The sequence below is a fragment of the Chelmon rostratus genome, chromosome 13 (assembly GCF_017976325.1).
Source record: "Chelmon rostratus isolate fCheRos1 chromosome 13, fCheRos1.pri, whole genome shotgun sequence".
In the NCBI taxonomy this organism is placed as follows: Eukaryota; Metazoa; Chordata; class Actinopteri; order Chaetodontiformes; family Chaetodontidae; genus Chelmon; species Chelmon rostratus.
In genome coordinates, this window is record NC_055670.1 from 20,054,502 (window position 1) to 20,074,123 (window position 19,622).

The window sequence follows — 19,622 nt, forward strand, 5'->3', positions numbered from 1 at the left end:
AGCAGGATCGTACTGTGCAGTAGAAAAAGCAGCTGTCATCAGTGGAGCAGGCTACAAAACGCTGCCATATTTTCCTGTTGAGAGCACAAACTGATCTTAAGAATGTAAAAAGTTGGCAGGAACACATCATTTATACTGGAGAGGAAATGTTTTGTCCTTATTTTTCCTTGCTGTAAAATGAGAATCGGAAAGCAACGTCGAATAACTGTCCAAGCACCAATAACATCACTATCAACATCTGCTCTTAGATTTTCGAGGGAAACGGCCACTACGATACTCCAGAGGTGCGGAGGTTTGATGAGATAGTGGCCCAGTACATCAGAGTGTTTCCAGAGAGGTGGTCGCCTGCTGGGATCGGCATGAGGATGGAGGTCCTCGGCTGCGACCTGCCCGGTAAGAACACGCACGTGCATATGTGAGAAAACAGGAGGCTACACACACCTCCAGGCAAAAACATACACATGCAACACACGCACACTGTCACGCCGTGAGCATGCGGCAATGTACGTTTGTGCAATCACATACAAATGCACTCAGTTAAATACATAAACACACTCATTTACAGAGAAAGTGCCCTCCTATGTTTATAACCCACACATAAAATGGCACGCAGCATTCGAAAAGTACAATTAAGGCAAATTATCCGAATATGATAAGAGCAATCTTTATCAAATCAAACATATATCACCATAATTATTATGAAAGCTCGGCATACACATGTATATTACATGATCCATAAACTTAATTACAAACATAACATTAGTGACTGAAATGCGCTGTGTAAATCACGCCATTAATCTCTCGGACAGCTGCAATTAGTGTGCATTTGTGTGCATGCCTTATGAGCATTTCAGATGCCTGTGTGCTTTCTTCCGGTATGTACATTCTGATGTATTTGTATATATGTGTACACGAGTGCGTGTGTGCATATTCTTTCTTACCGTGCATACTGTATAGCGGTTGGAGTTAATCATCCAGCTCTATAGGAGGTATTGCAGCATGTCTGGACAGGGATTAACATGTCTAGGTCATGGGACTTTTACTAATAGTGGCCAGCTGTGTAGCTGTTGTCTTCACAGCCTATTATGTTAATAACATGTTGCTAGTGTGTAGTTGGAATTAGGTGAAGCTCATGGTCTGCTGAGTTTCAGTATTCATGATCAATCCCTGATCTATTCTGTTAAAAATAATGGCTTCGCCTGTTCAATATATTCCATTTGATATATGTTCCTACTCAAGCTTTGTGTAAACGGAATGATGATTTAATGCAAAGAGAGGTGAATGCAGACCATTAGTATATATGTTTCTTCACTGAGCTGTGCAAGTACCATTTATAACAATATGCTACTGTTGGATGGAGCTTGTTAGCCGTGGCTAGCAAATTATTCTCAGCTGCACGATAACTTCAATAATAAAGCAGGTCTTTGTACAAATCTCTACATTTATTGCTCAACTTAAGCAATAACGTGCTGCATTAATTCGGCAGCAACATAGACTTGGATGAAGTTGACGATGATGTTTTTCTTCATCCTGTCACATGTTATGAAGAATGGCCAGCCTCCCCTCCTCTCCATCAGATCTTGCTGCTTTGGTCAGGTTGTGACACGTTAGAGGTGAAGACAAGAACAGGAAATGACACATACCTGTTCCCAGTGGACATGAAGTGGGCTGTTGGCTGCAACCGATGACCTGCTGCTACAATTCTATATTTCTGAACTCTGTGTGTGTGTGTGTGTGTGTGTGTGTGTGAGAGAGAGAGAGAGAGAGAGAGAGAGAGAGAGAGAGAGCCCAGAGGGAACAATATATCCTAGATGTGTCAGGACTAGCCAAGAGGTTGGTGATGATGGGGAGAGAGGGGGCATCCTCCTCTGTCAGCACAGGTTTGAACAGGTTACCTCGAGTACATTAAAAAATGAAATTCGGGCATAGCACAGATATAGCATCGATAAAAAGGTCTGATTTAACTGTTCTTTTAAACTTAGCTCTAATTTATTCACTACACCATTTAACAGCATCCTTAATTCCGACATCCTTAATTCTGACATCCTTAATTCATCCTTAATTTCAGGTAGCTGGTAGAGAGCAGAGTGTAAATTATGCAAATGCTGATATAAAAACCCTCAGGCACAACAAAATGACAGTGAAACCTTGTGCTGGACTGATTTACCAGCATGTTGTATATCATAAGTGGCAGCAAATGACTTCTCTCTAATGGAGATACATGTGTCCATTGTCATTGCACTGGCAGCGTTTGATTCTGCCCATACACACCGCTCGTTACTGCGCCTAATGACATCATGCACGCTGTATCTGCAGCCACCATCTCCATGATCACAGCGCGGATCAACCTCTTGGCTATTGCGCTGTTCCAGTGATTGTCTGCTGTTGTGCCGGTCCGTGTCTGCGTGCCAGATGTTTGCCTTCTGGACATAATCCGTGCATTAGACGTGATAACAGTTCATTCCCGCTCTGCATGAACACCACAGCAACTGCTCCAGCTACCATCCGAAACACCACACACAGCCACACACTGCGACAACCCCCCATCTTAGAGGCTCAGAGCAAGTTGATTTTGTTAGATTTGACTTTGCCCGATTTTTAATTGTCCCCACGCTAAGTGGTGTGAGGACAACAACGCCGAAAAACACATGATCTCACCAGCCATGCAGCCACATTCACATTTTTCCTGGTGCTATAAAACAATAAAACTGAAAAGCACATCTGACTGAACACAAAATAGACTTTGTTTCTCTTCTCGCTGTTTGCGTGTGTGTGTGTGTGCATGCACGCTTGCCAGTTTAACGGGAGATAAAATATTCAACAGAGTGCATCAGCGTCAGTCCACTGAACACAGCTGTTTACACATAAGTCACAAGCATGCAAAAACACACACACATTCAACTCTAGTGGACCTCTGCTATAAATTCACACACACGCTCACACACACAGACGCACACACACACACGCACACACACACACACACACACAGGGCTGTATCATACAGGAAAAGCCTAATAGCACCTTTCCATCTGGGCTCAGATTAAATCCTGTGAGGTTGTCTTTCTTCCTCAATCTAATATTTTCCATTTGAAGCATTCAAAATGGCTCAAATCCTGATTTTCCCCTCAGCAATTATGACATCCGCGGAATTACCCCACCTAAACAGGGACACCCTTCCTCCCTTCGAGAAATTTGAATCGTAGGAGTTCCCTTTTCTGTCCCTCAGACATACAGTCGAGCCACAACCCCGCCGGTCTCAGCGCAGCTCAGGAAGTAAAAGAGCGAATTAATGAAGTGATGAATAAATAAAAGGAGGCATCAGCCAGTGTAAGGCAATCACATGTTCACTGACACACTTACAAACATGCACACGCGGGCCAGCCTGCAGTGGATGCAGCATTCAGAATGGCCTTTGTATTATTCAGGAGTTAGCCTCACACCTCTCGTGACATGAACAACAAACCTGGACCCGTTTAAAGCGTTTGACCTTGTTTATGTATCATCATCATTAACATCCATTTGTAGCATTTCATGTCTGTCTGTGTGTGTGAGCAGCATGTTGTTTGGCTGTGAGACCAGTTTATTCATTGTTTAAAAGTAGAGACAAAGACAACGCGGTCCAATGTCAATCACAAACTCATATCCTCTAAACACCAGCTTTAACAAGCTCGCAAAGAAATTGCTTTTCCATTACTGCCCCTGCATTGTTTTCATATTTTTTTTTTTACAATGGCGCGCACTGACCTGGCTTCAGGGCTGTAAAACAATTTCCTCACATGGGAGAGACAATCTGGGCACCCAATTACAATGAAGAAATCTGAAATTACGGATCCGGGGTTCTTAGGGGGCACACAATAATGTAGTTTAGCATCTCATTACGGCGCTAAACCCCCGGTGCGAAAACAGAAACAAAAGCCAGAATATTATTGCAAGACTCATTCTGATCATTCACGCTAGCTATGGAGGCAACATGTAATTTAGGTCTTGTAACCCCCGACTATTGGATGTGAAGTGAGAGCTGCCTAGCTGCCAGTTTTGTTCATGTTTTAAATGACTGAGCTATCAGAACATCTGCTATGCTCTCATCTCTTTCACTCCACACCTAGTTGTTGGCAGGCAGGCAGGCACATATGTACACACACACACTCACACACCACCTGTTTGGCATAAAGACAAAGGTTTGTTCTTAGTTGTGTAAATACATGCTTACGTTCTCATCTCTCATTGAAAATGGCAGTGTTATGGGTGGGGTACTTTGGGAAAATAACAGAGAGAAAAACACAGGCAGAGAGAGAGAGAAAGCAGCTTTTTGTCCGGTGTCTCAGAGCGGTTAATCACATCTTTGTCCTCATTCGTCTGCTCCTGTTGCTGCTCTTTGCATCGCGGATCTCCACTTGTCACGAAACCTTAGACACTGCCAGCCAGATTCTGACAGAAATTATGCTTCTTACATCTGCGTTCCAGCGGAATCACAATGATTAGCTCAATGGGGGCGCTGCGTTTTGGTATTTCTGCATCCTTCACGGCTGATGGCTTCTTTCAGTCGCCTCTCACTAAAAGATCTGTGTGCAAGCGTGAAGCTGCGCCAGATATAGCGCGGAGGTTGGCCTTGAGACTGGCAGCGTGTCGTCTCCGGGTGACCTGAGGAAACATCTCAACAGCTAGTCAGGGGCCAGTCCTTGAGAAGAGACGACGGGAGAGAGAGACGGGGCAAGTTTCCATTTAGCGAGTCGAAATAGAGGTTAAGATAATAGCGCGTTTGCAACTTGTGCTGTTGTGTGCAGCGCGAGTGAGAGCCAAGAACGTTCACTGTGTCTGCCTTTGACATGTTGATGAAGTTGGACATGGAAAACATGTGCGCGCGCACACACACACACACACACACACACATCAAGTTAAAGTTGCACCCAGGAGGAAATGTTGTTTTGAGTGCTTGCTCTAGAACATTCTAGAGGTGCTCCTCTGTTTCGGGTCTCCAGCCAATCATTCAGGTTTAGCCAAGTGTGTGCATGCGTGTGTGTGTGTGTGTGTGTGTGTGTGTGTGTGTGTTTTCCGGGTCCAACATTGCTGATCACTTTCACATGTGAGCCGCGGCTCGGCTCCAGATACTTTCATGTGATTGGTGGGATGTGTCCTCACTTACACCCACTCATCTGTCTCTCCCCTGCTCCTCCCTCTCCTGCCTCGTCTCCCTCCTCCTCTCACCACACAGATCACAGTAGCAATCCTGCATTTAGCTGTAATGACAACAACCAGACTGCACAAGACTTTTAAAAAGCCACGAAGCATGAATTCTACTTCTTTGAAGCTTATAATTTTTCAGTTTTTGCTGAAATTGAGATGATAGAAAAGTTATAATTCTGCTTTATGTTAATGGTGTTACATTGAAAGATGTTTCTATTAATGTGCCTCCTTCATGTATGTGAATGAGGTGGCCAAAACACCACCAATAACACCTCTCAATATATCATTATTAATCAATATTTTATATTGTTATATGTATATTATCATTATTTTTTCATTCTTCATTAATGCTTTAGCAAATGTTATTTAGAGTTAAATGAAACAAACCATAATAAATTGCTGCGTAGCACCAGAGCAGCTTGCTTTAATGGTAGAGAGATAGAGCGGACCGGGCCCTGCTCTCTTACACCAACAGGTAGAAACACATTACAAGGAATGGAAAATAATGTGAGCGAAGGGGGCACAGTGTGCAAATGTTTGTGGCTTTCTGCAGCACCCGCTGCGTCTCCACCCCTGTGACTCCCTCCCCATCAGAATTTAATCACTCCCGTCTCCTGCCAAGGCTCCTGTAACAGCCCCCCCACCGCACACACACAGATTTGTTTCCATTGCATAGACTTACATTCATTTGCTGCAGCCTAACCCAAACCTTAATCCAAGTATTCACCCTAAAATTTAACAATTTACAATATGGGATCCAGTATTTTGGTCCATACACACAAACACACGCACGCACACACATACACATTTGTTTGCCTCTCCTCTTGCTCTAGCTCTTCTCACATTGTTTCTACGGACCCATCTTTCTTTTTTTTGTTCTTATGTTATCCCTCACCTGTCACGGCCTTTTGACTTCAGCGTAAAACAAACCTGCCACCAGTGCTACCTTTACTTTATAGCTTTTGAAGGCTAATATTATCTCCCACAAGCAGTAAATGTTTCATGACTCCGCAGCCAAGCCAAACCGCAGATCAGGTATTGCACGGTTTCCAAACACATGGGTGTAAAAATGAAAACTGACACTGTTTTTAAAAGAGGGAGCACCGCTTTTGAGTTTTTACACGACACCACCAGTACGTTTCCATGTGGCTGTCGAGGCGAAACACTGGGGCAACACAAAAATCACTTGGCCACCGCTGAAGAGGGGTTCAAAGCCTGGCAGCGCTGCTCCCGGCGTCGCACGCTCCAACCATCACAATACGCTGCACCCGGACAAGCACACACACCCAAAGACGTTGTGCATTTACTTAAAAACACATGCAGTTGTGCTCTGTTCTGTTCAGGAGGACAGTAGAATTTATCTCTTCCTTCTTCAGATATCACACATGGCAACACTTAGGATTGGGCGCTGGTTCACTGTGGGCGCATGCCTGTGTGTGTGTTTTTCCAGTATATTAGGTTTGGCCCACCACCGCTTGCAGTGTTTCAGGTTTTCTTCACCACTTCCTGATCTGTGGATCCAGTTTTGATTCAACTGCAGAGTCATAAATTCACTGTTGTGTCCTCTCACTGACAATTAAGTGTTAAAAAGTGATTTAAATTTGGTGCACAGGCCACCAGCTGAAACTCAAAACACAGAGTAAGAACCTGCAATCACTCTCAAGTTGAGTCGTTTGCTATAATACACAGACCAGTAGACAAACTGTCGGTGTTTCTGATGCTGGTTAGCTTCTGCGATGTTTGAAATCACAGGGTCATATTGTCAGTGACACTCAGAGAAACATACGATACACAGAGAATTTACATACAGTCTGTCAATCTACCTGTAATTAAATGGCCAAAAGGTGCTGATTAGGCTTTGGAATCTGTTTAAACCATATCCTAACTGCTTGGTTATCTAGGAAACTGTCTTTTCTCTCCAGAGCAGTTAACGGCGCACTTAGCTTAATGGTTTTTGCAACACTTAAAACTCATTTCCTTTGTAGCCAACTACTGTTCGCTGATGTAGTTAGCAAATTCATTGCCAGCAGCATCTTTCTATCGTCTAAGTTGTTGTCGTCGTACTTAGCTTCACACTTAAGGCTACAATTACAATCGCATACCTTATGGTGCTTTGTTGCAGTCGGCTAATGAGCGTTTCACTGTCTGTAGCTGACTGACATAAAGAGCTTCTTCACTTCTAGTGTCTCAGCTGTGTCGTGCACAGCTCCGCTCTTTAAGCCCTGATAATGGTGGTTTTTTAACTACATTCACATGCTTGGTCTTATACCGCCGATGCATTTTACTGGGTTACAGAAACTCTCCTTACTCATCTGCCAGACATTAAAACTTGTGGTCCAGCGCAGCACTTATCGTAAAACCAGATATTGTTGGTAGCTCGCTGTACAATGGGCTAATTAGGCATTTAGTCTTGAAAGCGTTTCCTGCTGTAAAGAACTCATCTTCCCACCCACTCATCTACAGAAGAGGCAGCCGTAATTAGTCCAGCACTTTAAACTGCGACGCACAAATCAGACCTGCACTTTTGGTTTTTAAGTACAGTTGTATGATTTGTCATTCAGATCACTGGCAACGACTTCTCATCCAAAAACACGTCTCCACCGTCAATCCTAGTTTAGAGTTTCCTGTCTCTAAGAACTAATTTCTACACCTTCCAAATGTAGCATATGGTTTCATGCATATGAACCTGTAGTATTGATTGTTTCCCAAATTTGGGAAACAATCAGCAAGTGTATTGTGCAACACACAGAAAATTTTAAAAAGGAAATTCTACTCGCAGTGAATGGATGCTAACAGCAGACATGTCAGCCAGTGGTACAATGGCTAATAATCGTTAATTATCAGTGGAGGTTCCTGTTATAGATAAGGCATTTTTCCAGCTTCACACACACACACACAGAGAGAGAGAGAGAGAGAGAGAGAGTCTGCCATTCATTCAGTCAGTCAATCACATTGTCATTAAGTAAAGGGAACCCCCCCACACACGTGCACCATGTCACCAATAATTTGAGTAGGGACGCCATTTCTCTCTCTTCTCCAAGCACACACACACACACACACACACACACTCACAAACTGTGTCAGTAGTCATTATTTAGGCTGACAGAGGTAGATTTATACCCAGAGCTCTTTCCATAATTGAACAGTTTTCGTCTCTGTGTTTCCGCCTCGCCCTGCTCAGTCAGCAGCTTTGCAATGAGCCCTGGGGCTTATGACAGTGTGTGTGCTTATGTGTGTGTGTGTGTGTGTGTGTGGTTAGCCGAACCGAACACCTTTTCAGTTTCTTCGTTTGAGGTGTGTGTGTGTGTGAGAGAGAGGCAGAGACGGAGACTCATGGCAGCTTGCTGTAACTCCCTGGTGTTCGGGATGACCCATCTGCAGGATACAGATGTAAAGATTGGTGTTTCTTTTACATCCCTGTTTGAATCCTCTTGTTTAAAACATGACCGACCGTGTTATCAGCCTCACTTTTCCCACACAAGTGACTAAACACGCTGTATCTGTCTGTCAGATTTAGTTCAGCAGAACAAAAAAAAAACTTCCTCCAAAAGCAAGTTAAAAAATTATAAGTTGGAATGACTTTAATTATAAAGTAATTCATTCAAATTATTTTACTGACCTTTACAGTAGCTACAGAGTGGGCCCTGATGGTTGTAAATTAAAGGGGGGAAGGAGGATGACGAAGAGGAGGAGGAAAGGGAGAAATAACAGGAGAGGAGACGACAGACGAGGAGCAAAATTGGATTAGACGGGTGGAAAGGAGATGGAGTTAGAAACGGGAGGCTGACAGGAGCTGTGTGTGGTCACTAATTAGGAAAATGGTGGTGAGAGGTGGAAAGGGTTATGTTCCCTTCTCTACATCTCTCTCTTCTATCCATCCATCTCTATGTATCTCTGCCTCTCTATCCCCCCTCTCATCTCCATTCCTCCCTCTCTCCCGTCCATATGGGGGGCTAATTACGGTGGTAAAGGGCACCAAATTAAAACAGCTTAATGTCAGCAGCTGGGAGCTACTTATCCAAAGTTAATATCTAATTCTGTGTGTGTGTGTGTGTGTGTGTGTGTGTGTGTGTGTGTGTGTGTGTGTTAGACCACTCTGTTTGGGCTTACATAATAATCCTGCATATTTTCACTGCAAGCAGACTGTGTTAACAACTCAATAAAGTTATGCACACACACAATGCACACTGGAGGACAGGCTAGCATTGGCTAGCAAAGCGCCCACATTAAACAAGACACACACACAAACATATAGATCACCAAGTGAGTCATGGAAACATCTAGAACAACCAAACAGGCAGTAAATCAACAGTGGTCTCAGATTTACTGTGCTGGTGGTTAGAGCCGACATAAAATAACACCAGACAGAGTTACCGCACGGTGAGGGGCGCTGAAAGGTTGAGAGGAGAGCGACAGATCGTAGGAAAAGAGCAAAAGAAAGAGACGCAATCTCAACAAAGAAAGAGAGAGAAAGATCCGCCGGCAGACGACGGCAAAAGGACGAGAAGGCAATCAAAATATGCCGAAGGGAGAGATGACACAAAGAGAGCGAGAGAAAGAGTTATGGAGAAGAAAATTGCGGTTGTGGTGAAACAGAAACAACACTAGATAGGGTTTCACTTCTGTGCCGGAGAGAGGAAAAGAGAGATCCACTGTGTGTGTGTGAGTGTGTGTGTGTGTGTGTGAGAGAGAGAGAGAGAGAATGTGTGTGTGCAGAGAGAGCTTTTTGTGGTGCTGATGGTGGTTTTGCAGAGCAGAACTGAAACTGGTCAGATTTATTGTGACAGATGACAGGGCGACGTTGGAAGGATGGAGGGGGATTTGCAGAGAGCCGAACGATAGATGAAGGGGGGAAAAAAGAAAAGAAAAGAAAAGAAAGGCCATATAATGAACGTCAGAAAATAAGAGAGCGAAAGGAGTCATTTCTAAGAATAATTTGGCGAGAGGTTTGTGGTGTCAGCGTTGTGCCACACAAGCCAGACAATCTTCTGTTCCCTTATGTCAATGTATAGACTCACTTACACCAGCGTGTGTGTGTGTGGGTGAGAGAGAGAGGGCGCTGGTAAAGGAATCAGTAAGAAACTGCTTATTAAAACCAGAAGGTCTTGGGGGTTACACTGACATACCCCACTGCTGACGTGTGTGTGTGCCTGCCTCTGTTTGATCTATCATACACTGGTCGCATGCTGCTGTGCACCAAGGTCAGTTTGAGTGCAGCATCTATCATCATGGTGTTGTGTGTGTGTGTGTGTGTGCGCGCGCGTGCCAACCTGCAGTGGGTAAAATGAGTGTGGTGTGTCACAGTCTTCAGCTGAGTGCCAGCTCACTGCCTCGGCTCACTCTGTCACTGCCTGGATCATGACAAACATCAGCCTTAATGCACAGTCCTGGAAAACAGCAGTGAAGTGTGTACAAACACCATCAGTTACTGTATAATATCTAAATCCGCCTTCGCTCAAACATCACTGCTGGGCGGCTCAAATATTACTGCTCTCCAGTGTTCAGCCATGCAGCCGCTGAACAAATTGTGAATACTTCAAAAGAAGAGCTTAGATTTGGTTATTGTGAGTCCAGCATTGTCTCGATTCATTACGTAATGCATATAAACTCATGACAATGCTTGCACTGAGTATGAAGTGTGATGCAATGCACAGTATGTGTTATTGCTAATTAGCATGCTAATGCTGCAGCTGAGAATGTTTGGTAAGGGTTGCTCAGTGCAGCATGCTACCAATAATAGCACCATGCAAGTTAGCTTGACATGCTAGCACAGCGTCCTGTTAGCTGATAGCAAACATGAATATACATTAACATGAAAACTGGGCTTCCATAGGGATGCACCCAAATTATGGCACATTTTTATTGTTGTCTTCTGCTACTTTATTCTAACCTTTAGTGTTTTTATTTCTGTTGACAGAAACCACCACTGTACCTGACACCGTGACCCCCACCCTGCCCAGAGAGGAACAGACGACTGCTGCAATGAGACCCGGTAAACACACTCACACACACACACACACACACACACACACACACACACACACACACAGCAATCATTTTGTCTCTGTCTCTTGTCCACACACACTTGTGCACACACTCAACGCTCTTAAGGTCAAGCTCATGATGTCATCGTACACCACAGGGCCTCTGGGCTTTGAAGCCTGTTAGATTCAGGAGTCCCGCAGGAAGCTCTGTTCAAGTAAAAATAAGCTCTCACAGCCAGACAAGCTCACACTCACACACTTACTGGGAATATGAATTCACAGCTGTAGGCCAGCGACTGGCCGGCCAGTGGCCTTACTGGGGTAAATGAATAGCGATGTACTTAAAGAAGCTCTGTGTTTAGCCATTTTGTTGCTACATAACTGAATACCAAGTGCATTTTCTAGTGCTCTGCTTCCTCTGTTCTCTATTGTCATGTAATATCTCTTGTCATTTCTCATGCTTTCTCTTAAAGGTGTCTCCTTTTGATGCGTGTCTGCAGCCCCTTAACTGCTTTACCGTTTCTTTTCACTTTCTTTTATCCTCGGCACTGATTCTTCTGCGTAGCTCATTCTCTCTCCACATAACCTCTCTTTTACTCTAATATCTGTATGCATGTTTTACTGAGATGTCATATTACATGAGCACTATTGCCAAAACATCTGAACACACCGGGAATCTCTCTCAAAGCAGCATAAATATAAAGAGCATGCAGCCATCATGGCATTTAGTCTCCTAAAAGGCTGATAAGAAACGTTTAATTCTGATACAGTGCTAAAAGCTCTTCAAAAGGCGACTTGATAATAACTTATATTAACTGTAAAACCAACCATCATACGTCTGCATTCACAATCTGCGTGTCTCTTTCACGACCCACAGCCACCACGCCGTCCCTGTCGGCCGTATGCGACTTTGAGCAGAGCTTGTGCGGCTGGTCGGCTGATCCCCAGTCAGGCGTGAGCTGGTCCCTGCACACGGCCAGCAGCAGCAGCTCGGCCGGACACGGCGCACATGGAACGAGGCAGGATTTGGCGCTGGGATCAGACAGTGAGTGCTGATTTGTAACACATCACATCGCAGTTTCAGTCACGTGCAATTACATTTTATAACATGATCTAAGCAATATGAAATATCTGTGTCACTAGAGTTTCGTGTCAGTCACTCCTCAAACGTCAGCAGTAAGAAAAATGTAGGATCAGAGAGTTCAGAATTGAAACATGTTTTTCTGGATGAAAACAATATAGCACTTGCCTCTGCTGTTTGCAGCACTCATTTGCAAAAAACATCCCCCGAAAGACATGAGCATGTTTTATTATTGAAGAATGCTCACTGGTTTAAAGGGACACGCCACCTATTGTCCACCTGAGGGCTGTGAGACTTGATTTAAACACCAGAATCCATCAAAGTTTTGGGATGATTTTGAAATACGTCGCTTTGAGTATGTGGGGGTTTGCTGGTGTATGTCACTGACAACACTCAGTAATGCTGCAGCCATTTATCAAGGCTTATACCTAATTATTGTAGGTTATGTCTGATTAATTTTATAACTCTAAAGTGCAACTGTAAATAAAAACTTTCACTAATAAATATTATAATATTACATTTTTGTGCAAGGAAGCCAATAAGAAACTCCTTAATTTTTTTCATCCTGTATTTATTCTTACATAGGAATTATTATTTATTCTGATCCTTAATCAGATGCGTGCAAACTCTCTGCAAACTTCCCATCGGAACCACGCTCAGTTCTCATCTGTCTGGATATTCCCCATTTCAAGGCATTTCTCATTTTGTAAACAGGGAGAAGCAAGCATCGTCGCGTTGACGTGTTTGACCTTCCTCAGCACAAAGACTTCTGTAGCTAATTAAGAGCATGGCGGTCGTCCTGTGGTGGAATGTTGCGCGTCCCAGTGCTGGGAGGAACCACTGACAGTGACTATGATGCAAGGATTTCACTCTGATCTGCCGAAAGTGTGTGCGACGACTTAATTGGAGTTTTAGCAGTTTCACTTTCCCTAACCTAGTTTGCTACTTCTTTATCTCATTTGCAACCTTGTTTTTAATCCACAGCCTCCTCCATTGTTGTCATCTTCTCCTCACTTTTTCTTCTTTTTCCACTTTATTTCTAAGTTTAATTCACTCTTGTTGCTCCTTCCGCTTACTATAATTAACATACTTCAGCCTCCTCATTGGTTTCCTTTATTTCATCCAATCCTTTCCTTCCATCCGTCCTCAGTTCTAACTCATCCTACAGTATAGAGTTTCTATATTTTTATGTAGCATTCTACTTCCAGCCCCCTCACTCCATCACTATGATCACCTCGCTCTCTCCTCACTGACCTCCCATTTCCCTCAGTGGTACTTGCCTTTTTCCACATCTGTCCATCTGTAATAAGACAGCAGGAGGATAACCAAGACTGTTTTATCCATCACACACACACTCACTGCCTCAAGTACATTCCACATCTCTCACAAACACACACACACACACACACACTCACACTTACTGTACTTACACACCCATAAGACACACACGCATTGCCCATAGCAGTCAGATAAGTCAGATGATGGCTTTGACAGAAGTGCTGCCTTGGCTCTCCAGCTCCCCCGAGCTATACACACACATACACACACTCACACGAACCGCTCAAGGTGGGACCGTCCGCGTATTAAACACTCAAGGTGTGTGGGTTTTTTCCCACTCACACACACACACCCACACACACACACGACCTTGCCATCCACCAAGGTTTTCTCTGCATCTGCTGAAGCCATCCAGTTCATGGTTGACTGAGCAGCTCCTTCACAAACAGACAGGGCCGTGACATAAGGCGAGCCTCTACATCACACCGGGCTGCTGTGTGTGTGTTGCGTGTGCGCACGTGTGTCTGCGCGTGTTGGGTTGCGTGTAATTGACATAGCAGCGTCGCTGTCTCCGCGTTAGACAGCTACATGACATTAAGTCGTGTTCTACAGCAACATTAGCGCGGCACCCTGTCTGGAAGCTGTCTCCGTATGCAAATCAAATCCCCAACCCTTGTCATTGAAAGCCCTTTTAGGGTTTTAAAAGAGAAAATCCGACCCGAACAGAGCTCATAAGTTATTCTTTTGATCTTAGATAGGGCAAGACTGAAATTCTATACCCTGTGGAGGTTTTCATCGAAAGGAACCCTTCACTCTGCTCGTTGTTGGAAGTGGTTTAGCTATTGATAAGAGAGGAAACGAGAAAAAAGAGACTAAAAGCTGACATCATGATATCAGTTTCTAACATCTGAGTTTGAGTTGTTTTGATTTGATACAAGAGGCGTCACTGAGATGCAAAATATAAACCAACCAGGTTTTTCTGTGATCTTTTCTTGATGACCTGAACCCCAAAGCTTTTGCCTGTTTCCAGTCTTTGACAGCCCCTCAATAGCTGGGATCAGCTCCATGCCCCCCACGACCCACCGAAGGATAAGGAGTTAAAGATAATAGATGGACTGATAATTATTCTGACACAATTTAAATACACCTAGCTGGTTCAAACAAGCTGTTTGCTAATGATTTGCTTCATTTAGGCTGGTGTGAAGGCGGTCGTCAGACAAAAAAGGTGTATCTCTGTAGTCTGTTTCCAACAAGAAGAATTACTTAATTAATCTGCTGATCGTTGGAACTGTCACTGAACAAATCTCATGAGCAACCAGCATATAATTATATATGATCATTAGGGAACATGTATTTGCATGAGTGCATGTATTTTTATTATTTGGCCAAACAGCTAGGCTAAGTCCAGAATGTGTATTGATAAGTTGGGTTCCAGGGATTTGTTGATTTATATACAACAAATTTGCAACCGCAAATGTGTTTAGAGAAAAACGCGCCCAGATTTTTAAAAATGTACACATCTGAAAAGTTGCAAGACATTATCTAATTTGTTTTCTGCTCATAACAACTTGAGCATGATTTGCATTCAATGGTTTTGTGGCGATCGTAACCAGCAGGCAGCGGCAAAAACTGATCGTACGTAGTTGGCCATGCACTACTTCTGCACTACGTCTTTGCACATGTTCGCCTTTGCAGCCATACAGTGCATCTCTGCATTGAAACTAAATTCTGCACCTATCTACACAAACTCAAAACAATAAACTACACTTTCAGGTACACACACACACACAGTGACTGACAGATGAACTCACACACATACAGCTATAAACATAAATGAACTAACACTCACGCAAACAGACACCGACACACACACATACACACATTTCCCTCCCTCCCTCAGAGCCAATTCTACATCCCTGCCTATCCCTCCCATGGAGAGTTGTTAATTAATTCCCTCCCTTTGTACGTTCGCCAAGATCAAACGCGGAGAGACAGAAAAACACTGCAACTTTCTCTAACTGTACTTAATGAGCAACGGTAATTTAGGTCCCTTTTTTCATTGCCTCCCAGTGCAGAAACAGAGTTACCTCAACCCAAATCCATTATTCATTAAATGTGATGTGCTGCAAAATCTGAGGAATGTGTTTTTTTTTCTGTCTCAACTGAGGGAAGAAAACAAGGCTTAAGACAGGCAGACAGACAGGTAGATATTTAGTCTCCTCTTTCAGCTTCTCTCTCTATATCTGTTCTTATGAGGTGTCACATGCCGTGTCTGTATGTCGATAAAAAACACTATTTGCAGCTCCAGCGAAGCTTTTACGCTCCGGCCATAATAGAGAAACTAGACAAACAGCCAAACACAGCAGCAAGCTAATGATTATGATCCTGTTTGGGGAAAAGAAAACACTACAGCACCATCTCTCTCTCTCTCGCCATGTTTGCTCACTCCTTCACTCACTCCTTCCCTTTAGGCCTGCCTCCTTTCCTCTCCATCCTCTGAGCTGAGAGGAGAGAAGAGAAGTGAATCAGATATACACTACATGTGCATTGTGTGTGTATTGGTATGATGTGCTGTGCTGACGAAGTAGCAAAAGCGCGGCGAGCGACAGAACAGGGTGTCAGCATTCGTACTGATTAGGGCTGTTTAGCAGGGTTGTGTGTGTGTTTGTGTGTGTCTGTGGCCATTAGCGGCCATGATGAAATGGCAGCCTCATTTGCGGTTAAGCCTCATACCACAGAATGACGGTGATAATGCTCTGAACTCGGAGCAACCACATCCCACTGCATTACCACATCATGCTGTATGTTGGGCCTGCTGTCTTCACAAATCATAAAATTCATTATGGAACTCATTAAATGAATAAAATGCAAATAGCAGAGAGAAAAGCTTATACGTCGCTTCAAATTTACAGCCGCACGGTAAAAAGAGTGCTGGTCTATCAGTTTAAAGGCCACCAATTTATCATTTGTTACAACTCATTAATCAAAAATACATCACTGATCTTATAATGATTTAGCATCTGCACCTTTCTACCAGACTTCTCAGGGAACTACCTCCACCTGGACGCAGGCGCCCACACCCAGCGCAAGCGAGCCCGGCTGCTGAGCCCCGAGGTGGGGCCGGAGCAAGGCCCGCTCTGCCTCGTCTTCTACTACCAGCTCCAGGGGGAGGCACAGGGGAGCCTGAGGGTCCTGCTGAGGGACAGTGACCAGGAGGAGACGCTGCTCTGGGCTCTAAAAGGAGACCAGGGGTCTCACTGGAGGGAGGGCCGCACCATCCTGCCCCAAAGCCCCAAGGAGTACCAGGTAAGTGTTTATCAGCTGTCTGCAGCAGTGGTGGAATGTAACTAAGTACATTTACTCAAGGACTGTAGTAAAGTTTAGATTCAAGGTACTTTTTCATGTCATGTCCTACTTCTACTCCACAACATTTCAGAGGGAAGCGTTGTACTTTTTTACCTGACAGCTTATTTTTTTGCATGCAAAACATATGCAGAGGGTATAAAATACAATGTTATAAATGAAACTGCCCAACAGTATTTACAAGTACAGCGGAAGTGATTCAGTTTTGAACATATAAGTCTTTGTTTGATGGCAAAAAATGTTCCAACTTTCTAAATGTGAGTACTGTGTGTGTACTATTGCTTTGGCAAAACAAGCATCATGAAGGCTTCACTTCAGGCTCTGGGTAACTTTAACACCACTTCTCACTGTATTCAGGATTTTTTACAAAACAAATAACCAGTCGACTAATGGGGGAATAATGTGCAAATTAATCCATAATTAAAATAAGCATTAGTTGCAGTCTTGTGCAAAATAGTTGCAAAATTAGCTCCACCTCAACCAACTGCAGCAGTAAAATCCTGCTTTTACATTGATGCTTGAGTCATAATAATCTAATAATGTAATATATAATGACATAGCAGTCACATGGGAAATTTTCAATGCAGAACTTCTACTTATAACACTTTAACACTGTAACACTGAAAAATATAACTGTTGTAATATTGTACAATCTCTCTCTTTTTCTGTCATCTAGGTGGTGTTCGAGGGGTTTTTTGATCACCCGACCAGAGGCCACATCAGAATAGATAACATCCACATGAGCAGCAGCATCGAGCTGGAGCAGTGTACACGTAAGTCCCATAACCTGTCTACCTGTCTGCTCGCCTGTCTGCCTGTCCGTCCATTCATCAGTATGTCAGCATAGGCTTTATTCAGTCTGGTCCTCTCAGTCCATCACACCAGACCGTTTATGTTTTTACCAGAGAGAGAGAGAGAGGGAGAGACAGAGAGAGAGAAGGGAAAAAACTCATAATGTTTCTGGTTTACACACATAGACACACACGCACACACACACACACACACACACACACACACACACACACACATAAAAAGGAAAAATATATATAAAAAAAGAGAAAGTAGGCCACAAACGGCCTTTGGGCATGGATTCTAATCTATCTTTCATATCGCCCTCTCCCTTTCTCCCTCAGTCTTTTCCTTTACCAGTCCACCACACCGTTTATGATTCTTCTCATTCTTCCTCTCTGTCTCTCTCCCATTCTCTCTCCAGCCTTGTCTCCCATTCAGTCGCGGCCTGCCGCTCAGCCGTACAGCGGCAAAATAAATAAATAAACGAATGGAAAATGCGCAAACGCTCGTGTGCGATTACACGAGAGAGCAACACGTTGCCGCTCTGCAATGAAAATGCCTGTTTTGTCTCTCTCTCTTACGCGAAACGCACTGACTAGACGCAGGATTAAGTTTGAAATTCTTCAAATTTCCCTTGTTTGAAAAACGCAATAACACGCACATACAGTTTGTTTTTTCATCTGACATAATGAGTATAAGTCATCCTGATAGGTCCACATATATTGGGACACACAGAAACATACACACTCATGTATCGTGATATGTAAAAACCATGAAAGTGGTGTTACATTAGTAACCGTAATACATGAAAACACACGCGCACACACACACACACACACTCTCTCTTGTAAAGGGGCTTCCCAGTGTAGCGCTGCTTCGCTTTGAACTCATCTCTCAACTCATCTCTGTCCAACTTCTTTTCCATTTAAATTCTCATCCACCACAATAAAAGCATGGTGAGGTCTCCAGTTGTTCTTTTAGTCACGTCATGGCCTCATGGTATGTTTAAATCCCATCAGGGATCAGCCATCGAGGTGCATTGTGGGAACTGTAGGATCAAGGGGTTGTTGTTTTCTTTAGCTGACTCAGTCTGGGAACTAAAAGTCAGGATTTCTCTTACAGTCCAACAACTTTATGGAAGCGCTATACTAAATAACTCTGCACCCCTTTTAACAACATTTAAATGAAATTTTTTTTTTTTCTGTTTTATAGAATATTATCTATATTTCATGTTTGGCACACCACTAACTTGTGGCATTTCCAAGGCCGTAAATCTCCCTGCGGGTCAAGAATGAGGTCTCAACGCCAGTTTATCTTGTATTTCATAAATGATGCTTCTCACTTTTGCACACAGCTGTGTTAAATATTACACCAATCACAGGCCAGAATGAGACTCTTATTTACTGACAGGGTGGACATGTTTACTCTTACCTCTTCTGCCAATATGTCTCCACTGTTCATAGTTTTTCTTATTATTCCTTCACCTTATCATTTTTTCTTTCATCTGCTGCAAATTCCTTACTTGTGCTGCCATTCTGTCTTGTTTTCCCTCTGTTTTTCTCCCTTCTTCTCCATCTTCTCTCTCCCTCTCGCTTTCATAATAGATGTCATATCCTCCGGCAAATAATAAACAGCAGTAAATTTCACTCCCCGTTCCCACGACCCTTTCACTTACCTCCACCCTTCCTTCCCATTCCTCTATTTCCCTTCTCCTCACCCTTCTCTCACTCTTTTCACCCCCATCTCCCATCCGCCCCCCTTTCTTTCTTCTTTTCTACCAAACATGTCCGCTGCCGCGAACAGCTTGTGTCCCACCTTTGGAAAGGAGAAATAGAGAGCAATCACAGGAAGGAGAGACACAGAATGACAAAGCAAAAAGACCAAAGTGAGAGCAATTCAGAAATGACAGACAGAGAGAGAGAGAAAGAGATTCAGGGAGG

At 43.6% G+C, this 19,622-nt stretch overlaps 1 protein-coding gene across 2 annotated transcripts in view; it reads left to right on the plus strand.

The window, feature by feature from the left end:
- LOC121615912 (neuropilin-2-like) overlaps window positions 1-19,622 on the plus strand; it is a 91,257-nt gene that overhangs the window by 54,326 nt on the left and 17,309 nt on the right. For both annotated transcript variants that reach the window (XM_041950429.1, XM_041950430.1), the window contains exons 11-15: window positions 249-393; window positions 11,102-11,176; window positions 12,046-12,213; window positions 16,565-16,833; window positions 17,567-17,663. In XM_041950429.1, the coding sequence (XP_041806363.1) occupies window positions 249-393; window positions 11,102-11,176; window positions 12,046-12,213; window positions 16,565-16,833; window positions 17,567-17,663 (754 nt within the window). The remainder of the gene's footprint in view (window positions 1-248; window positions 394-11,101; window positions 11,177-12,045; window positions 12,214-16,564; window positions 16,834-17,566; window positions 17,664-19,622) is intronic.